The sequence below is a fragment of the Tachypleus tridentatus genome, chromosome 3 (assembly GCF_004210375.1).
Source record: "Tachypleus tridentatus isolate NWPU-2018 chromosome 3, ASM421037v1, whole genome shotgun sequence".
Taxonomy (NCBI): Eukaryota; Metazoa; Arthropoda; class Merostomata; order Xiphosura; family Limulidae; genus Tachypleus; species Tachypleus tridentatus.
The window spans coordinates 58,168,280-58,188,281 of NC_134827.1; the positions used below are offsets into that span (position 1 = coordinate 58,168,280).

The 20,002-nt window shown below is 33.3% G+C and overlaps 1 protein-coding gene across 1 annotated transcript in view; it reads left to right on the forward strand.

Moving 5' to 3' along the window:
• LOC143245881 (uncharacterized) overlaps positions 1–19,602 on the forward strand; it is a 31,695-nt gene extending 12,093 nt beyond the window's left edge. The window contains exons 3-11 of the mRNA XM_076492134.1: positions 18–69; positions 1,073–1,177; positions 1,642–1,697; positions 2,927–3,032; positions 5,247–5,389; positions 6,660–6,779; positions 7,231–7,328; positions 9,108–9,225; positions 19,495–19,602. Coding sequence (XP_076348249.1) covers positions 18–69; positions 1,073–1,177; positions 1,642–1,697; positions 2,927–3,032; positions 5,247–5,389; positions 6,660–6,779; positions 7,231–7,328; positions 9,108–9,225; positions 19,495–19,602 — 906 coding nt within the window. The remainder of the gene's footprint in view (positions 1–17; positions 70–1,072; positions 1,178–1,641; positions 1,698–2,926; positions 3,033–5,246; positions 5,390–6,659; positions 6,780–7,230; positions 7,329–9,107; positions 9,226–19,494) is intronic.
• Positions 19,603–20,002: the final 400 nt, after the last annotated feature.

The following is a 20,002-nucleotide window of genomic DNA, read 5'->3' on the forward strand; positions in this document are numbered from 1 at the left end:
TCGTTGTTTATTTCCAGTTGGATGCGTTGTCCCACTCAAGCACTTTATTGGAATGGAGAGCTCAGCAAAGTATGTTGGTTAAATATTTTCGTTGCATGAAGTTATTATTAAGAAAGTGAAGCACCCGCTTCAAAGACGCCCGCAGAAATTTATCACTCTAAATATCAGTATAGTGATATTGTGAATTGAATAGAAACTCACGTAAATATGCTGAATGAAGAAAGAAAGAATTGTGTTTCTAATGTTCCAGGGAGGAAATGCCCTTCTTGACCCCTCCATTGCAGACGCCAATGACATGCCTTACCTCACGCCCATTATATCATGATTTATGTTATTCACGTGTTCCAAATACGATTATACTCTACCTTTCCGGATATTAAAATTCAGATCTTTTAATTGTCTGAGTTAATGTACTCTGATTTTACATTCCGAAGTACAGAGACCTTGATTTTAGTCGCCACAGTGTACAGATTCTGAATTTAGTTTCCGGAATGTATAGGATAAGAGTTTGACGTGTGTGTATATCTAGTAATATGAACAGGTGGTTAGGGCGCTCGACTCGTAATATGAGGGTCGCGGGTTCAAATCCCCGTCATATCAAATATGCTTGTCCTTTCAGCCATAGGGGCGTTATAATGTGACGGTCAATCCCATTATTCGTTGGTAAAAGAGTAGCCCAAGACTTAGCTGTGGGTAATGATGACTAGTTGCCTTCTCTCTCGTCTTACACTGCTAAATTAGGGATGGCTAGCGCAGAAAGCCCTCGTGTAGCGTTGCGCGAAATTCAAAATCAAACAAATCTGCTTTAATAAATATAGTTTCTTGTGCTTCCTTACCCCTTGTGATTGAATTAAGAGACGAGGCACGTACATTAAATTTGTCTGTTGTAGTTCTTTCTTATTATTTCTATTAATTAATAAATAATAAAAAATCTTCATTTTGCATTCTTACGCTATTGACACTACCCTAACCGCCCCTACACTGTGCGAAATGCTGGACTAGATTATAAAAATCGCAAAACGATAAGAATTTGAAAATATAGAGCTATTAAAGACACTGTTCTTTTATCTAGGAGATTACGGAACGCAATTAGAACAACTGAGGCGAAACCGTACGGAGGAAATACAAGAACTGAATTCGAAGCTGACAGCAACGCACAAAGAAGAGACCGAAACGTGTAAGTTTTCTTCCAAATTGTCACATTAAAGTCATTCTCAGTATGAGATAAACCTAATGTCTGTTACGAACATTTAGATGGATAACAGACCTAACCGTTAATTTTGAGTTTATAGCATATTTTAGGAGAGTTAGAGCTAACAAAATGAAACAAAAGATCATACAATGGATTGTCTCTATTCTGCCCACTGACTCATGGTGGTTTAAATCTCAATCATCGAACATGCTTGTGCTTTCCACTGTGTGTTCGATATAAAGAGACAATCAATTGCACTATCTGTTGGTGAAAGAGTTATCCAAGAATTAGTTGTGGTTAGTATAGATCTATTTGCTTCTTCTGTTTTCGTTACTACAAATCTTGTAAGCTTAATATCTTACAGTAAATGGAATTACAGGTTCTTTAAGGCACTTTATTTCGGTTGAAGTAAAATGTGTGTAAACAGCAACAACTATTATTTATTTTAGTGGCCTTTAACCACCAGGAAGAATTTAGAAAATTACGAGCTGAGTATGACAAAGAGGTGAGTTTAATAACACTTTCAGAGTTACTGATTTCTCGTTACCAATCATAATGAAATTCTTAAACTTATTCGTTTTCTTAAATTTTCATCTGATACTTCACTGGTCGAGTACAACAGATGTTAATCTAAAAACATTTGTAGAACACAAGTTTAAGTATTTAGGCTTAATTGAATGAAGTGAGCTTGATTATTTAGGCTTAAGTTAATGAAGTAGGTTTGATAGATGTAACTTCTGTATGTGCTTCGTTTTAATTCCCGTCACACCAAACATGCTCGCTCTTTCAACCATGTGGGCGTTATTATGTTTCGGTTAATGTCACTATTCGTTGGTAAAAGAGTAGCTCAAGAGTTGGCGGTGGACGGTGGTGACTAGCTGCCTTCCCTCTTGTCTTACACTGCTAAATTAGGGATGATTAGCACAGATAGCTCTCGTGTAGCTTTGCGCAAAATTCAAAACAAACCAAATCATTATTAATTAATTGCATTGAATTCATATTTGTGAAATTTGGTTTGTTTTTTTCGTAATATGATTTAATCGTTCGAACAAAAAAAAAAGTTTTCTTTGGATACCGCAATTTCGTCTTTACTTTCAAACACTAAGATTTATATAGAAGGAACTTTGTCTCAGTTAAAGTATTAGCCTGGTATAAGAGCTGTTTCTTAGACCATATTCTAATAATGATACAAAATAAGAAGAGAACTTATGAATTATGACTCGATTTTAATTTATATTTGAGAGTTTATTTAGTTTTATCGTTTTAGTTCCAAGCAAGTTGACTTAATGAAAGAACCGCGGTCTAAAGTTGTAAACTTAGTCTCAAAAATTGGTTATGTCTGGCGTGGCCAGGTGGTTAAGGCTCTCGACTAGTAATCCGAGGGTCGTGAATTCGAATTCTCGTCACACCAAACACGCTCGCCCTGTCAGCCGTGGGAGCGTTATAATGTGAATGCCATTCCCATTATTCGTTGGTAAAAGAGTAGCCAAAGAGTTGGCGGTGGATGGTGAAGACTAGCTGTCTTCCCTCCAGTCTTACAGTGCTAAAGTAGAGACAAGCAGCGCAGATAACTCTCGTGTAGCTTTGTGCGAAATTAGAAAAGAAAAGGTGGTTACCATAACACTTTAGTGGCGTCATCTCTTGTTTTAAAATAACAAACAACAAAATATATTATTTATGCTTAAAAACACTTGATAGCAGTTTAAATGAATTGCATTTCATATTTTCCTGAAGATTGAAGACTTGAAAAATATCCATGCACAGTCCGTCAAAGATGTCCAGAACGAAAACATTCAAAAAGTTGCATCTTTGAAAGAACTACACAATCGTGAAATTGAAGGTAACCTTTGTTGATATTCAAACATAAAAAACTTATGTGCAATTAAACTCATAAAGCATTGTTATTGTGAATTAAAGGATGAAATACTATAGATCTACATCTCATAATGTTGTTTTTCCTTTGAAATTCTACTCTCTTTATAAATAGAAAAGGAAGAATATATTAGGTTAACATATCTAAAGCACCGCTTTAAAAATAGAAATATCAGTACAGGAAGGAAACTTTTATGCGTCATTGTGTTAATTTATTGGTACATATTTATGTTCATGATGGAGACTTTTCAGATCAAAAGTTAAAAGACATAAAGAATATTTCATGTATCCAAATAACGAAACACATTTCAGATTTCTAAAAGTATTTGGAAATAAAACATTAATTAGCGAGTTCGGCAGCATAATAAAGAGTAATAAGTTCACTGAATATCACCTAGTGGTTATTAAATGAACCGAAATGGTTATTTTGGGGGGGCAGATTTGCTTTCTTATTCAGTAACGCCTAATTGTTGTTGTTGACTGTTATTTTTATTTTAAAATTACTTCACAAGAATAGTAAATTTTATTTAATGTCTGTGATAAATAAGTACTTATTATTATTCATGGGATCCTATTATTTCATTCTTATTTTCGTCTCCATTTAGGGGTTTCTTTTATTCATCTGTTGCTGACATTCACAGGTTCCTGATGTGTTTATGTTGACTTTATTTTCATTCATTGGTTTTTGATGTTTATATGTGGAATCTTTATTCATTCATTGGTTTCCAATATTTCTCATATTTTGTTTGATGAATTATTAGGCCTGGCATGGCTAAGGCACTTAACTCGTTATGTGAAATTCATAGGTTCAAATCCCCCTCACACCAAACATGCTTGCCCTTCATCCATGGGGACATTATAATATCACAGTCAATCTCACTTCTCGTTGATAAAAAGAATTGGCAGTGGGTGGTGATGAATAGCTACCTTCTCTTTACGCTGCGACATAAGGGATAATTAGCACAGAGCGCCCTCATGTATCTTTGCACATAATTCTAAACAAACCAATTATTAAATATTGTTTTCTGATATTACTCCAGTTTTAGTTTTTATTTCTTGTTTTTCTTGGTTAATTTTTATGGTGTGTGGAAAATTTTCTAATGGTTTTTCAAAGGATCAGTATTTACGTTATTTGCCATTATTTATTATTATTTATATTATTTACATAACTTATTGTTATTTATTTTGGCATCTGTTTCAAAGTTTTGTATTTTTTGTCTTTATTTGTACATTAATTGTACCTCATTAACACAGATATAATTACAAGTTTTTCTCAGCGGACGTCTTAGGGTTTTCACTTTCTTCTTGCTTTCTCTTCCTAATCTTTCAGTCGCAACTCACTGACATTTTTAGTTATGACTTATAATGACAAGTTGGATATTAGGATTAATTATTTGTATTGTTAATGACACTTTCGACTGTTGGTAAAATGTTGAAAGTCTATTTTAAATTTCAAAATTATGAGAAGTATTTTAGAAGGGTGAGCTACCAGTTGTTACTAACCATTCTTTCAGCTGATATCAATCATATTTGTTGTCAGTAACTATACCTTCAGTTAACATCAGTCATATGTGCTGTGAGTGGCCATTCTTTCAGTTGAAATCAGTCATATTTGTTGTCAGTAACAATTTCTTCAATTGAAATTATTCATATCTGTTGTCAGTAACCATTCTTTCAGTTAACATTGGTCATAGTTGTTGTAAGCAATCATTCTTTCAGTTGACATCAGTCATACTTGTTGTCAGTAACCATTCCTTCAGTTTACATTAGTCATATTTATTGTCAGTAACTGTTCGTTAAGGTAGCACCAGTAACATCGTAACTCATTCTTTCCAGATCCACAGGATACCTGAAGTTAGGCCTGAACAATGATTAATTTCTGTTAGGTGTGTCAGCTGAAATACATACTTTTGTATGAAAGTCTTAGTAGCACTGAGTTTTACATTTGTATAGGTTAGAATCTTTATTATATCACTGGAGAGGAAAAGGTTTTTGTTTGTCTGTTACAGCTTGGTTAGATTTTTGAAACATTTATTAAAATTAACTATCATCAAATGATGTTAATGCTTAGGTTCGAGGTTTAAAGGCAAATGCAAAAGACAAAAATTGATATTGAGATGGCTTTTGTCATGGCTGTATTTGTTGAGTGGTTCTGCAATATCTTTGTTTTTCTTTTCAACAGAATTAAAGAACGGCTTTGCAAAACAGATGCAACAGGCTTCAGAGAGCCACGAGAAAGCTCTAGACATCTTAAAGCAGCAGCTACAAGACCTACAGAAGCAGATGGAAAGCAATCTGCGGACAGACACCGACACCAAACTACAGGTATGATCTCTGACTGGTATCTGACTACTAGAATAGGGCCTTCAGTGGTTCAGTGATAATTTTGCAGGCTTATAACACTAAAATTCATCACCTGTGGTGGGCAGATCGCAACTAGCTCATTGAGTAGAATAGCAAATATAGGTTGAGAAATGAGATAGACACTTTAGAAAAACATCTTTAAACAACTACAGTATTAAACCAATAATAATAATGATAATATACAACTTTACTTCATAAAATTAGAAAATTCATTTACAAAATTTTGTCTGGATGTTTTTTTTTCAACTGATTACCAATTTTGTGGAAACAATACTAAAATTATTTCAACTTTCCTACTTTGAAGTAAGTTTGTCAAAAATATTTCTATGGCTTAATTTTCTGTTTTCTTTAAATAAAAGATATTCCATATTATTAACTTTTCTATTTTAAACTTGTTTTCTTAAGAAAGTCTTATAAGCAACATGGCATAAATAAAATATATAATTTTCGAAAATCAACTTGTATATTACTGGTAAGTGTGTTTTGTTTTGTTTTTTAAGAATGATTACCATTTCATTCTCCAATATGTTGCATTTGTCATTATAAACTGAAATTGTTTATAACCAAATCCAGGACTTTAGAAATAGGTAAACTTCATCGGTATTGAGTTTTAACAACGAAGCCTGATAGATGAGACTCATTGTCGCTTAACTTGGTCAAGCAGCTACCCAGTAATGATATTATTTTTTTACTTCATTATTTTAATGCCCTCTAGTGGAGTAATTTTATGAAAGAGATACAATTCTAGAAATTTTCTGATGTGACAAGCTAATGTTTGCTAAAATATTCATTTTGTCCACACTAAATAATGGAATAATTTTAATACCTGTGTATATTAATGATTTTATACCTCTACTAAAAAACACAAACAAAAAACACTCAAATAAAGTCAGTGGATTTATCTATAGAATACACTTAAATTTTTAATATTGTATTTAATGTTTAATCTGGTGTGATATGTTAATATCATTAGTGAGTTTTATTATGTTTAAAACAAAAAATAAATCACACTAAATCGTGGATGATTATATTATTACTTACATATAAAGATATGAGAGAAGAAACTACAATGTTTGTTTGTTTGTCTGTTTTTTTATGAATATTTGCACAAAGCTACAAAAGGGCTAATTGCTCGTCCAAAATAAAAACACATCTGTGTGAGTAAAACTACATCATCAAACATGCCATTAGTTATACGTGTTGAAATAAAAGGAATACATTTTCTTTGCAGAGGATTCTTGATCAGAATTGGTATCTTGAACAAGAAGTCGAAAGTTTTAAAACTGTGCTTGAATTCAAGGTTGGAGACGTACATCGCCTTCGTAAAGAAAACCTGGAAATGCAGGAAGAGGTTATTTTACTTTTTTTTTATTGTTTTTTGTTGCAATATTTATTTAGGGTTTAAGTATCTCAAAAAAAAAAGAAATATAGACAGCTATACTACATTATTGTATTGTTTTAAGTGACACAGTTTCACATGGTCAGGATCAAATAGTGATCTAGACTTATTATAATAATATTATAAACATAGCTAAGCAAGATAGTTATTCATTACAATCAAATGGCTATGTAGATTTATTACCTATTTAAGTATAGTCAAATAAAAACAACATATTGTTAGCATCAGTGAGCCGTATAGACTTGTTACATTATTCGAGACTATATATATGTTGTTAAACACACTATCACATTGTTAGGATCAAAGAGCCATCTTTTAGAATTGTTACATTATTATAGAATATGTAAACAAATTTATTTGTATATATTTCAAATTAAAGTTTGTTTTTTATTTAAATCACTAGTTGAATGAGTTACCATCAGCAAGAAAAGAAATTCAGAAGTTAAAGGCCAGAAACGAAGATTTACAAGCGATGTTGGACGAGAAAGTTCGAACTGAGAGGTAATAGGAGTTCCAGCAACTAGACTACTGCTAAGTCCAAAGTGAACTAAATCATTTGAAGTTGTGATCAAATACGATTACCAGTTTACAGGTTAACTGTAAACGTATGACCAAACAGCAAACACCACAATCATAATTAAGGAGTGTCTTCTCATTCTCCTGATTTAATTCCAAGTTTATTTGCATTGATATCGTTATTGCTTGTACAGTTATTGTTAAAAATTAAATTAAAACAACAATTATTTGTAAGAACCTTTTGAGATTTTAATTTGATATTACGTTTTATTGCTTTCTCCTTGACACAAAAAAGCTGGTGCCAACTGTTGTTATTCATTTACTGTAACTCTGTAGTGAACTACATTTTCCTTGACACAAGTGAATTAATCATAACTATGTGTATTTGTTTCAATTATAATCCATTAAGAATATATCCAGTTTAGATTAAGTTACTTTTTGTATCTAATTGTTTAACATAATGAGGGAAACAGCAGTGTTAACGTCTGTGATATGATTTATTTTATCCTCATTTCATCCAACATAATGTCATAATGAGGCTTAAGATATCCCATGAGAGTGTCATTGATTTAGTCTATTATGGGTTTAACTTTTGTTTTTTTAGAACAATGAGTGTTTCTAATTAGCTAATTGTCTTAAGTAATCTATGAATTACTTTTAGTTTCAATGAAATAATTCGATAATTTTAATTTACTTTTTCAGTATCTCTCTTAGACTATAGTTTAACCATGTTCTTCTATAATTTGACAATACTGAAAGTAAAATATAGAAATCTTAAAAGTAAAATATTTATTAAACATAAAATCACAAATTAATTCTAAAATAAAACAACAGCAACTTTTACTGTAGACAGGTTCTGAGATCAATTATTACGACAGCTCAGCAGATAGTGACATTTTAATGATTACAACAGACAGTGTAAAATTAATGATTACAACAGAGAGTGCCATTTCAATGATTACTCTCGTGACTTCTGTAAAATTACTGTTAACTATATTTATGACTTAATCACTTAAGTTGTTCATGAGTAAACATAAGATCGTAAACTTGACTTATTAGTTGTTAATAGTACAGACTCAAATTACTATATTTCATCTCATCTTGTCAAAGACTGTCTAATCTGATAAAAGAACTAATCATAATTTAATCGAGTATAACACAGTTCAAAACGTGTTTTGTAAAAGTGTGTATAGAAATAGAACACTTATTCCACCAATGACTTTGATTATAAACATGTTACTATGAACTATGTAAACATGACAGCTCATTATTAGAATCAAACAACTATCTAGACTTGTTATGTTGTTACAGAGTATGTAAACACCACATCTTTAAGGATCAAATTTTGTAATGCATGCATGTGGAGGTTATTTGTTTTTAATAAAACTATATCTGCAGAAACATGAAACGATTTTAACACAGCCACCAATATAAAACAGGTTTTGCTCTGAAACTATACATTATACATTAAGATATGATATTTGTCCCATCACTGAAAATTCCTTAATTTAAGCATTAGCTCAAAACTGGGAATTTTCAGCTGTCTGACATACCATAAATAGTTCTATACTAAAATAATTTGTACCTGGTTTATAATCCATCAGTTGTCAGATATTATTTCTGACAATATATGTCATGAAAATAATAATAAAATAAGATTAACTTGTACAAAGAACAAACTAGATCTGTTTTGCTTTGTTCAAGAAAATCGTTAGATAGTAACTGTTGTATGACTAAGTTTGACTTTCATATTTCAACTTGCAGACAGTTAAGAAGTGAAAGTATACAGCTGAAGGAAGAGTTTCAGAAAGAAGTTAAGTCAAAGTCTCGATTATCGATGGAAAATGAAGAACTCCAGTGGAGACTAAAGCAAGCAATGGAGGTAAATCATTTGCTGTCAATAGTGTCTGATTGTATGTATTGTTTCATTACACCACAGTGGGGACAATTGCTTTGTTGTGAACAATATCTGGTTGTACATTTTCTTTATAAGATAAGTACATAAATGAAAAAAATTTAGCCCCTTAAACAAATACCCAGTACCAGGTGTGGTGGTTTTCGTATAGCAAAGCCACAAAGGGCGATCTGCTCAGCCCACTGAGGGGAATCGAACCCCTGATTTTAGCGTTGTAAATCCGAAGACATACCGCTGTACCAGCGGGGGCAACCCAAGTACTTCGACTCGAATGTGGTGGTTCATTAATGTAGAATGCTAGGGCGTTTATTGTTTTTTAAGTACTAGCAGAAGTAAAACACAAATTGTGTTTGAGGGGGAGGGAACATCCACTACCTAGTTCAACCTCATATGTGTAGTATAAAGAGAAAAGGAACAGTTGCATCTTTACATTCTTTCACTGTTTGCACAGAAAGGGTGGCTATTGAGAGAAAATTTGAATGAATATTTAGAACATTCAAAACCTTTAATATTCATTTATGATTTTAAGTATATAAAACATTATAAATATTTGATCTTTATGAAAACTTTGAAATCTTTATCTAGAGTCATCGGAAATCCTAGAGGAAGAGCAGCTCGTCTGATATTACCACCCATCGCGAACTCTTGGACTACTCTTTTAACAAAACATTGAGAGATTGACGGTCACATTATAACGAGTCCACGGCTGAAAGGGCGAGCATGTTTTGGTGTGACGGGAATTCGAACCTGTGACCCTCGGATTACGAGTTGAGTGCCTTAATCACCCGGTGATTCCAGGCCAGGAAGATTAGAAAGAAGGCATCAATTATACCGTATTCACCCTCCGCCGAATCATAGACTAATCGTATAATGAAATTTGACAGTCACTCTTATGACCCCTAAGGCTTTTTCCGTAGAGTGTTTTATTCTACTGAGTAGTCAGTTAGGCCTACTGACTAGATATATGTGATATACTTGGTTACATAGTGTGACTGAGCATCTCTTAGGTCTCCACATGAAGTCTAAAGAACTACTAAGATAAAAATGTATATTCACAGAAACAAACAATAATACAATCACAAAATAAAAACATAAAAAACAAGGGCAACTGGGTGCGTCGAACATGCACGATTATTGTTAAACTTTGATTGAATTCTCATTAGTTACGTGTTTCCTCTACTCTGTAAATTGTACTGTCACTAAAAATGAAAACAAACAAACAAATGCCCATCTTCTTAAAAGTTAAAACATAAATGTTATTCAATGAAGATTAGTAAAACCATTATAAATCACAAATGCAGCACTATTAACTTCAGCAAAGCAATGTTAAGTAATTTATAATTAAAGCACAAGTCAACTCTTCCAAAATTCTTTAATAAAACCTTTTTAAAGGTGAACGTTACTTCCCTAGAAAATAATAATGGTTCGACCAAAGTTAAGTGAAAATCACGTTAAGTTAAATACTACTGTGGCTGAAGGCTTAGATTAACTTACAACTTTAGGAAATGTAAGAAACTAAACAATTATGAAAAGTCCCTAATTCTAATAAATTCTTTCTTTTATTTTACAAGGACAAACTTGACTTTATACTTGAGAACATATTGGTATTAAAACAAGCTCAGATCTGCTCAGTAGAAAACACATGATACTTGTTGTACTACACCACAAAATGTGGAGCATGACAAATGTTTAGTGTTTTGATGAACCAAAGAAGTTAAACGTAATTATAACCAAACAATTCTGACACGGAAAAACTAATTGCCAAAATAAATTTAAATCTAAATACATCGCAAAGAAAAATACTTCAGACAGTGAATAAAGTTAGAGCTGTTGATATTTTTTATAATAATATCACGTGTATAAATGTATACGGTAGTTTAGGTATTCGACTCGTAATCTGAGGGTCGCGGGTTCTAATCTCTGTCACACAAAACATGTTCGCCCTTTCAGAGGTGGGGGCATTATAATGTAACGATCAATCCTACTATTATTTAGTAAAAGAGTAGCCCATTGGTTATGGTAAGTATTTATTCGTCGTTTTGTTCTAAACTGAGAATGATTTGTGTAAAATAAATATTTCAAAATTAGAAGCAAGAAACATCAGTTTTAAAATTCAAATTATTTGAAAATTTATAAATTTTCTCCAAGTAAAGAGAGCTATTTTTAAGTGTTAAATGTTCCCATTTGAAATTACCTGTGAAATTACAGAAGTGTATATTACTTATCGGCAGATGGCGATCCTAATTTTGTTTTGTATTTTCGATAACAAATGTTTCTTTATGCCATTTTTTTATTTCTGTGACAGAATAAATGTTTTTATGATTGCTTATTTGTGTTGGTGAAATTAACTGTATTATATCAATTTTTTTCTGATTTCGTGTATTTTACCAAAAATAAAATTGAAAACATAATCTGTGACGTAGTCACTGTGGACCTCATTTTCATCTATTCAAAATTCCTCAGTATTATTCACACCTAAATTAATTTAGGTTATTATATAGTGAGCTACAAAACGAGTTAAAATCCCTCATAAATATCGTACATGCATTACAATTATACTAGGCTTAACTGTGTGTCTTTGGTAAATTGTATATAGTTCTATCGATCGTAAAGAGGTTGCATTTTAAGTGTAATTTGGAAAACAATTACAAATTCATTCAGGAAGTGTGTGTAGTTTTCTTACAACATAGTTAAATTGGGTTATTTACTGAGCTCACAAAGAGTAATAGAACCCTTGATATTAACGTTATAAAGCCGTAGACTTATCGCTGTTCTGGCGGGGCTTCAGGAAACGAGTCTGTATCTTAAAGAAAACTGAAACCTAAATTTTCATATTAACCTAATCACTCAGTTAAAAATGTCTGCATTCGATTCGGTCAGTGAATCCTGGTCTGTTACACTAAGTAGAATAAGAAATATCAAAAATAAAGCGCCATTTTACTAACAGACGAAATATGGTTTATTCTGTGTTGAAAATAGTAACTTCTTTTGGAGATTTGTATTTTATTTACGACCAGTGTTTTGAAATATTTCGGGTCGCTGTGTCTTTAGATTAAGCTAATCGTCTCAACAACAGCTTGATATCCCATGAAGCTTACCATATTAAACATGACATTCTAGCAGTGTGTGATTAATTTTACTGGAGAAAAGGTGCGAAAAAGCCACTGAATTTTCTTAAGGAATGTTTTGTTAGTTTTTACAATAATTTAACAGAAGATTAAATACAACAATATCAACAACAACATTGTTAGATCACAGAGTCCAAATGAGAGACCAGATGTCCCTGAGGTTGAAGAGTCAGCGGAAGAGAAAGAATGAGATAATAATTGAAGACCCACCAGAGGTCACTGCGATGGAAAAAAAAAAGATGTCCTCTGAGGGACGTGGGGTTCCAACTTCATTTGTCAGACCATCCACATCTATACAAAACAAACAGACACAAAAAATCAGAAAAATCAACAGATCTTTTGTATTCAGTCAAATGTTTAAATACTTTTCAAACGAAACAAAAAATAGAATTTTAATTAGTTGCCAAATTGTGTGTTATCCGTTGTTTCCAAAACTGAGAATAAAACTAATACATAACTAACCCATCCCGCAGTAGATCAATTTCTTTAGTGGTAGATAAGGTCGCTGTATCCGGTGTATGAAGGTGTAGCAGTTCAGATAACGTTGAATAATCTAGCAGTAAAGATAATAAAGATTGTAAGTTTTCTATAAATTACATTTTTGAATATATGTTACTTTGTTATTTTTCATTTTTTTACACCTAGTGATTGAGATTCTCTTGCTTTTGTACCTCTAGCTTGACTGGTTTTCGTATTTTAGGCTTAGTTTATTTTGTTTGTTTATTTGTTTGTTTGGAATTTCGCACAAAGCTACTCGAGGGCTATCTGTGCTAGCCGTCCCTAATTTAGCAGTGTAAGACTAGAGGGAAGGCAGCTAGTCATCACCACCCACCGCCAACTCTTGGGCTGCTCTTTTACCAACGAAAAGTGGGATTGACCGTCACCTTATAACGCCCCCACGGCTGGGAGGGCGAGCATGTTTGGCGCGACTCGTGCGCGAACCCGCAACCCTCGGATTACGAAGCACACGCCTTAACGCGCTTGGCCATGCCGGGCCTTAGGCTTGGTTATTTTTATACTTTCAGCTTGGCTTGTTTTTCCGTTTAGATTTAGTGTCTTTGTAATTTAGCCTCAGTTTAATCTTGAAATTCTTTTTCTGAAGCAGCTAGAGAAATATTCCATTGCCAGGTAGTTACGAGCACTGCGTGTTATTTAGTGTGCACTAAAATATTTAATCCACAACGACCTTTAAAAATCGTATTTGTGCATTTTTTCGCATTCCTTCAAATCAGAACTTTAATAAGATTAAAATAAGAGTGAAAATTACATTTAAAATCAGTTTTTGTTGTTTACATCTTCTGTGATGAATTCCAAAATAAATCAATTATGAGGTATGTGATTAAAACGTTGCACTTAAACAGAACTTTCGTCACCTTTCATAGGCTTAGGGAAGCCTCAAAGCTTTGACACTGGAAGACAAAGTTATTGTATTTGCTCAAATAACACAACTACATCTGAGAAAAAAAATACAGTTTTAGCCATAAGACATGAATATAACTTAAGGAATATAATTTTACCATAAAATTCTTGCTATGACCATATTACTTTTGGTCGAAAGTACATGTTAGTGTCTTCAGATAGGTGAGTAATGTGACTACAGTATGGAGACGGTCAGAACATGCCATTGGATGCATATTAATGTTACCAAGTAATACTTAGAACATGCCACTGGATGTTTGTTTTGATGCCATCAGGAGGAAGTTCAAGTGTCTTAGAATGTTTTGTTGTCATTATGTACACCTTGAACTGAAACATAGAGTAAGTTGACGTGAGAAACAGCTATAACTGAAACATAGAGTAAGTTGACGTGAGAAACAGCTATAACTGAAACATAGAGTAAGTAACGTGAGTAAACAGCTATAACTGAAACATAGAGTAAGTTGACGTGAGAAACAGCTATAACTGAAACATAGAGTAAGTTGACGTGAGAAACAGCTATAACTGAAACATAGAGAGTAGCTACGTGAGAAACAGTAAACAGCTAACTGAAACATAGAGTAAGTTGACGTGAGAAACAGCTGTAACTGAAACATAGAGTAAGCTGACGTGGTAGACATTTATGACTGAAACACAAAGTAAGCTGAAACATAGAGTAAGTTGACGTGAGAAACAGCTATAACTGAAACATAGAGTAAGCTAACGTAGTAAACAGCTATGACTGAAACATAGAGTAAGCTGGCGTGGTAGACATTTATGACTGAAACACAAAGTAAGCTGAAACAGAGTAAGTTGACGTGAGAAACAGCTATAACTGAAACATAGAGTAAGCTAACGTAGTAAACAGCTGTAACTGACACATAGAGTAAGCTGACATGGTAAACAGCTGTTAGTGAAATATAGAGTAAGTTGACGTAAGAAACAGCTATAGAAACGTATAAACAGTAAGTTGACGTAAGAAACAGCTATAACTGAAACGTTCAGTAAGCTGATACTAAAGAGGTATGACTGAAATACAGAGTTAGCAGACGTTTAAACAGCTATAACTGAAACATAGAATAAGTTGATGTGGTAGAGAGCTATGACTGAAACAAACTGACGTTGTAAACAGCAAAAACTGAAACACAGAGTTAGGTGACGGGGAAACAGCTATAACTGAAACAGAGAATAAGTTGATGTGATAAACAGCTGTAACTGAAACAGAGAATATGTTGACGTGGTAGACAGCTATGACGAAGACCTAGAGTAAGCTGACGTAGTAAACATCTATAACTGTGACACAGAGCAAGCTGACCTTTTAAACAGCTGTAACTGAAACAGAGAATAAGTAGATGTGGTAAACTACTTTGACTGAAACACAGAGTAAGCTGGCGTGTTGTTACTTCACATCTGGTGTGATGTTCTTAGTGTTTTAACTGCTAAACACTAATATTCCTCTGCATTATGTTGGATAATTGACCAAATATATTGAAACGATCAACGTTACATGAGTAAAGATAGTCACGGTTTATAGCTTTGTGGATATATATGATATATTTGTAAAGAGGTGTATTGGTTGATCAAAATACTATTTGTCAAGCATGACAAATGGTTCCAGTGGTGAGTGTGATGATTATGTTTAAAATTGTGTTTATAACTATTTGTAATGGGTTGAATCTTTCAAAACCCGTATTCACATACAAAATCTACGTGGGTGGAATTAATCAATCGACTCTTTGTGGGAGTCGAAATGAAAATAATTAAGTAGGAAGAAGTATTATTATTACCGTGAGTCACGAAGATAGTGGAGTTGTTGTCGTGCAGAGGAACATAATGAGTTATGTACACTCTTTCCACTAAGAGGAATTGAACCTCGGATTTTAGCATTGTAAGTCCGTATACTTACCGACAGATGGATCTGGAGTAATTGCGCAAGTGTATTGTGTTACTTCTCGTATTAGGATAGAAGTTAGTACGAAGATGTCTAAGTTGCATCTGTACATTCTTTTTATTCGCAGCTTTGCTGAGCTTTTAAGTTCGGTAGAGTTTTTGTGTTAACATAAAATTAAACAGAGTCTCTCTTGATGGATGTCTTTGTTTTATACTTGCAACAAAACAGTTACTAACTTTATGGCTGTTATCGTGACGTAATTCCATTTCACCATTAGGGACTAATGGGTATGGACTGGGTGGAGAAAATTATTTATTTCCTTTATACAAAGTCTGGAATAGTGTGAAGGTTTGGGCACTTGACTCGCAATCTGCGGCCTAAAGATTTGAATCCCGTCATCAAACAACCTTGGCCTTTCAGCCATGGGGAAATTATAATGTTATGGCCAAATCCACTCTTGGTTGGTAAAAGAGTAGTCGTGGCTGACTAACAGCCTTCCCTCTAATCTATGAGTTCAAAATTAGGGACAGCGAGCGCAAATATCATTCAAGTATTTTTTGCTAAATTCACTAACAAATATAAAAACAAATGTTTAAACATTAGTTTGAAATAAACAACACTTGTTTCTGTTTACGTAACTGAAATTGTGGGGAAAAAGAAACATAGGTAATTAATGCTTTGCATAAAAATGAAATTTGTCGAAATTGCACTCAGAAACGTAACATTTCTAAGGGGACGGGGTCGTGAGAACATTTAGTATTTAAAGTCTTATAAGAGGATGGAACCTGTAAGAAGGCCATTCAGATGGAAGGATAATGTCTTTGGGTAATTTCAACATCAGATTGACTCAAAGCGTCAAAGCATTCCCACAACTAAACGCAGAATACAAGGTATTCATGAAGATTGTAGAATCAACACCCCCCATCAGTGGCTCAGCTATATGTATGCGGACTAAAAACGCTAAAAACCGAGTTTCGATACCAGTGGTGGGCAGAGCACAGATAGCTCATTGTGTAGCTTTATGCTTAATTTAAAACAATAACAACAACAGAATCAACAAGAGTCCGTAATCTTTTACATCTGACAATAGTTAATCATATCAATGCAAAGGACCAGAAATTTAAGAAGAAGCCTATTTTGAATTAATAATTTTGTTTACTTGCTTGTTGTGACCCCCCAACGGTACAATGGTATGCCTGTGGACTCACACCACTAGCATGTGGTTCCGATACCCGTGGTGGGCAAAACACAAATAGTTAGTTGTATAATTTTGTGCTTAATTCCAAACAAACACATGCTTGTTTTCAAATTTTCTTTGCATTTTGTCAAATTTCAGTAAATTGTTTTGTTCATCAAAATTCTTGAGCATGATATCGCTATTGGACGATAACAATTAACACATCTCTTACAATACTTTAACATGAGTTTTATAATAAGGCATTGTCTCTCTTAATGAGTCTTCCGAAAAGTCTTCTTTTCTTTCATAGCAAGACAACATATTTTTTTATTGTGAGTTATCGTCTCATTCATAATGAATCTTTATGTTTTTCAGAATTAATTCACATTTGCTTTATTTTTAGTAAATCAAGGAAATTATTTCTTAAATAATCTCTTCCTCCGTGTTTGGAAATGTCCTTGTCTGTTATGTTATAACTGAATAATTCTTCTTTCTATACTTGAAAATACGCCTGGCTGTTTTGTCATTACTGAATACCCCGTACCTCTATGTTTGGAAATGTCTGCGCTTCTCTAGTTATTATTGAATAATTCCTCCCTCCATTTCTGGAAATCTCTTTAATTGTTACCATACACCTCCATGTTTGGAAATTTCTCTGACTTTTGATTATTATGAATACTCCTTCTCTTCATATTTAGAAATTTTCCTGATCGTTTGGTTGCTCGATTGTTATTTTCTTTTTGTAGAGAAAAATATTGTAATAGATTACTGTTATTCGTGTTTGCTTTTATTAGTTTATCATAGAACAAGAATCAAAGTCATTCATTTTAAATAATGTCTGAGATGACCTGCTTTGAAGACAGCGAGATGGAAATATTGCATAAAAATAACAGAAAGAAATACCTTAATTCATGAAAATAACATCCGTCCTCAAGTAAGATTTGTTTGTTTGCAATTAAACACAAAGCTACACAAAGGTCTCTTTGTGTTCTACCCACCATTTGAATTGAAATCCGTTTTCTAGTATTGTACAGTCCACAAGGGCCTTCATGTAAAAGAAACAAAGTATGTTTTCAATTTGTATGATTCTGAATCACATAATTAGGACACCTTTCAAAATGACTCAACACGTGTTTCTCAAGGAACCATTATGTTTTTATAACAAGTCACTGTCCCATTCATAAGATTAACACATTATTTATTAGGTTTGTCTTCTCTAGTTATCTAGTGACCCATTAATTACTGCTGTTAATACACATCTTAACAAATCAAGTTACTACATTCTTTCTCCCTCTTACAAAAGTACTAGTCCTCAAGCCCTTGTCTCAAGGGCATGAAATAACTATTACTTGGGAAACATTTTTTAACATGGTAATAAAGTTTTAAAATATATATTTGAGTTCTTTCGAGCAAAGCGAGTGTCTCACCAACTGAGTTGAGTGCTTAAATCTTTCGCGGGGAGATTTAAAGATCATTGAGGATGCATCCAATATTTCAAAAGTTTTGGATATCGATTGTTTCTGTGTTACGAAACAGTAAAATGTTTGCATTTATTCAACCACTTTCACTGATCTTGAACTCAGGGATGAGAAACGTATAATTGTACGTCTGATGACACAGATGTCCAAGTTTCGAACTGTCGAAACGTGATGTTGCTTTCGAAATAGCATCTGTAATGAGGGAACATCACATTATTAAACTGGTCCAAAAGAGAAAGCTGTTTCGAGTTATTTAAAATATAAATATTTCCAACATTACCGCAAAATATGAAGTAACCAATTAAAACATAATTTGAAATTAAAGCCCAATTAACCACACGTAGCTTTAATGGACTCGTTAACTTCAAGACGATGTTACTGTTACCATCCAACCACACGAAGAGACCTTGACATAGATAATGTAGATTCTTCAAGATATGAGAAGTTGAGAAGAAAAGGTAAGCCACTGTTACGTGTAATTCCAAAACAGTTATCACATCTATAATGTGTGTTTATACGATAATATGAAAATACAATGTGTAACGAATAGCCACCATGGCAACGTCTATTACACATATCAATTCTATTGCTTCAAAGCCCCTGTTCACATTTACAAAGGAAAGCATAGTTTTCTTACAGGTTACACTTATCAAATTTGGTCACATTAAGGCCAAGAATGCCGTTTGTTTCGTTATTTATTAGCCTACTTCTTCTAACACAACAATAACCCATTAGACTCTGTAAGTGTGGTAACAGACTGAACTCCTGTCTAGTGTATGTTCAGTCTGAAACAATAAAAACCGCCTATTACATTAGCATCAGGTATATAAGAAGTCGTCGTGTACCGTGTATGTTTGAATACCCTGAGGTAGTATGTTTAGTTCACATCTAGATTGTTTGTCCTTCGCGCGTTTCGAAAACGGATAATTGCGTGTAAAAACAGTCACACCCATCTGAACCCCTAGTGATATCCTCACTTAACTAATTATCAGTGTTCATCTTTGTGATCAAGTCGGCAAACCAAACAGAGGCGAAGTTTTGAATAATATAATTACAAAATTTTTTTATCAAATTTTTTTTTCTTAAATTATAAACAAAACTATACCTAAGATACCTGCGTTAGTTGTCCCGAATTATAAACGATAGCCTACGGCAGAAAAGGACAGCATTTTCTGTGATGGAATTCCGACCTGTGACCCCTCCCCCAGATTGCGAGAGGAGCATCCTAATCACAAGGACATGTTAAGCCCTTGAAATAGATGAAACTCTTAAAAGCTTGACAGTGACTATATATATATATACACATACATACACAAATTAAAACCAAAACCTTAAAAATCAAACTTAAAAAAACTAAAAATGTTACTCATTACCAGATTTTTGCATTACCATCAAGTTGTAACAGCTCCCAAAAACATTGAGGATATTCTATCTATCAGACATGATCCAAACGCAGATATCAAACTAGTCAGCAACTATGGAGAATCAGCTAAGGGGCAGGAGTTGAGTGCTTGAACACACAGTATCTCAGTTTCAAATGCCTTTTACTCTCTTCAGCTACTTGTGGGAAAATAGTCACCCCAAGTCTTTCGACAGAAGAAAACTTATAAACAAACAATTCTATATTTCGATAATTTAAAACCCACCAGCTTCA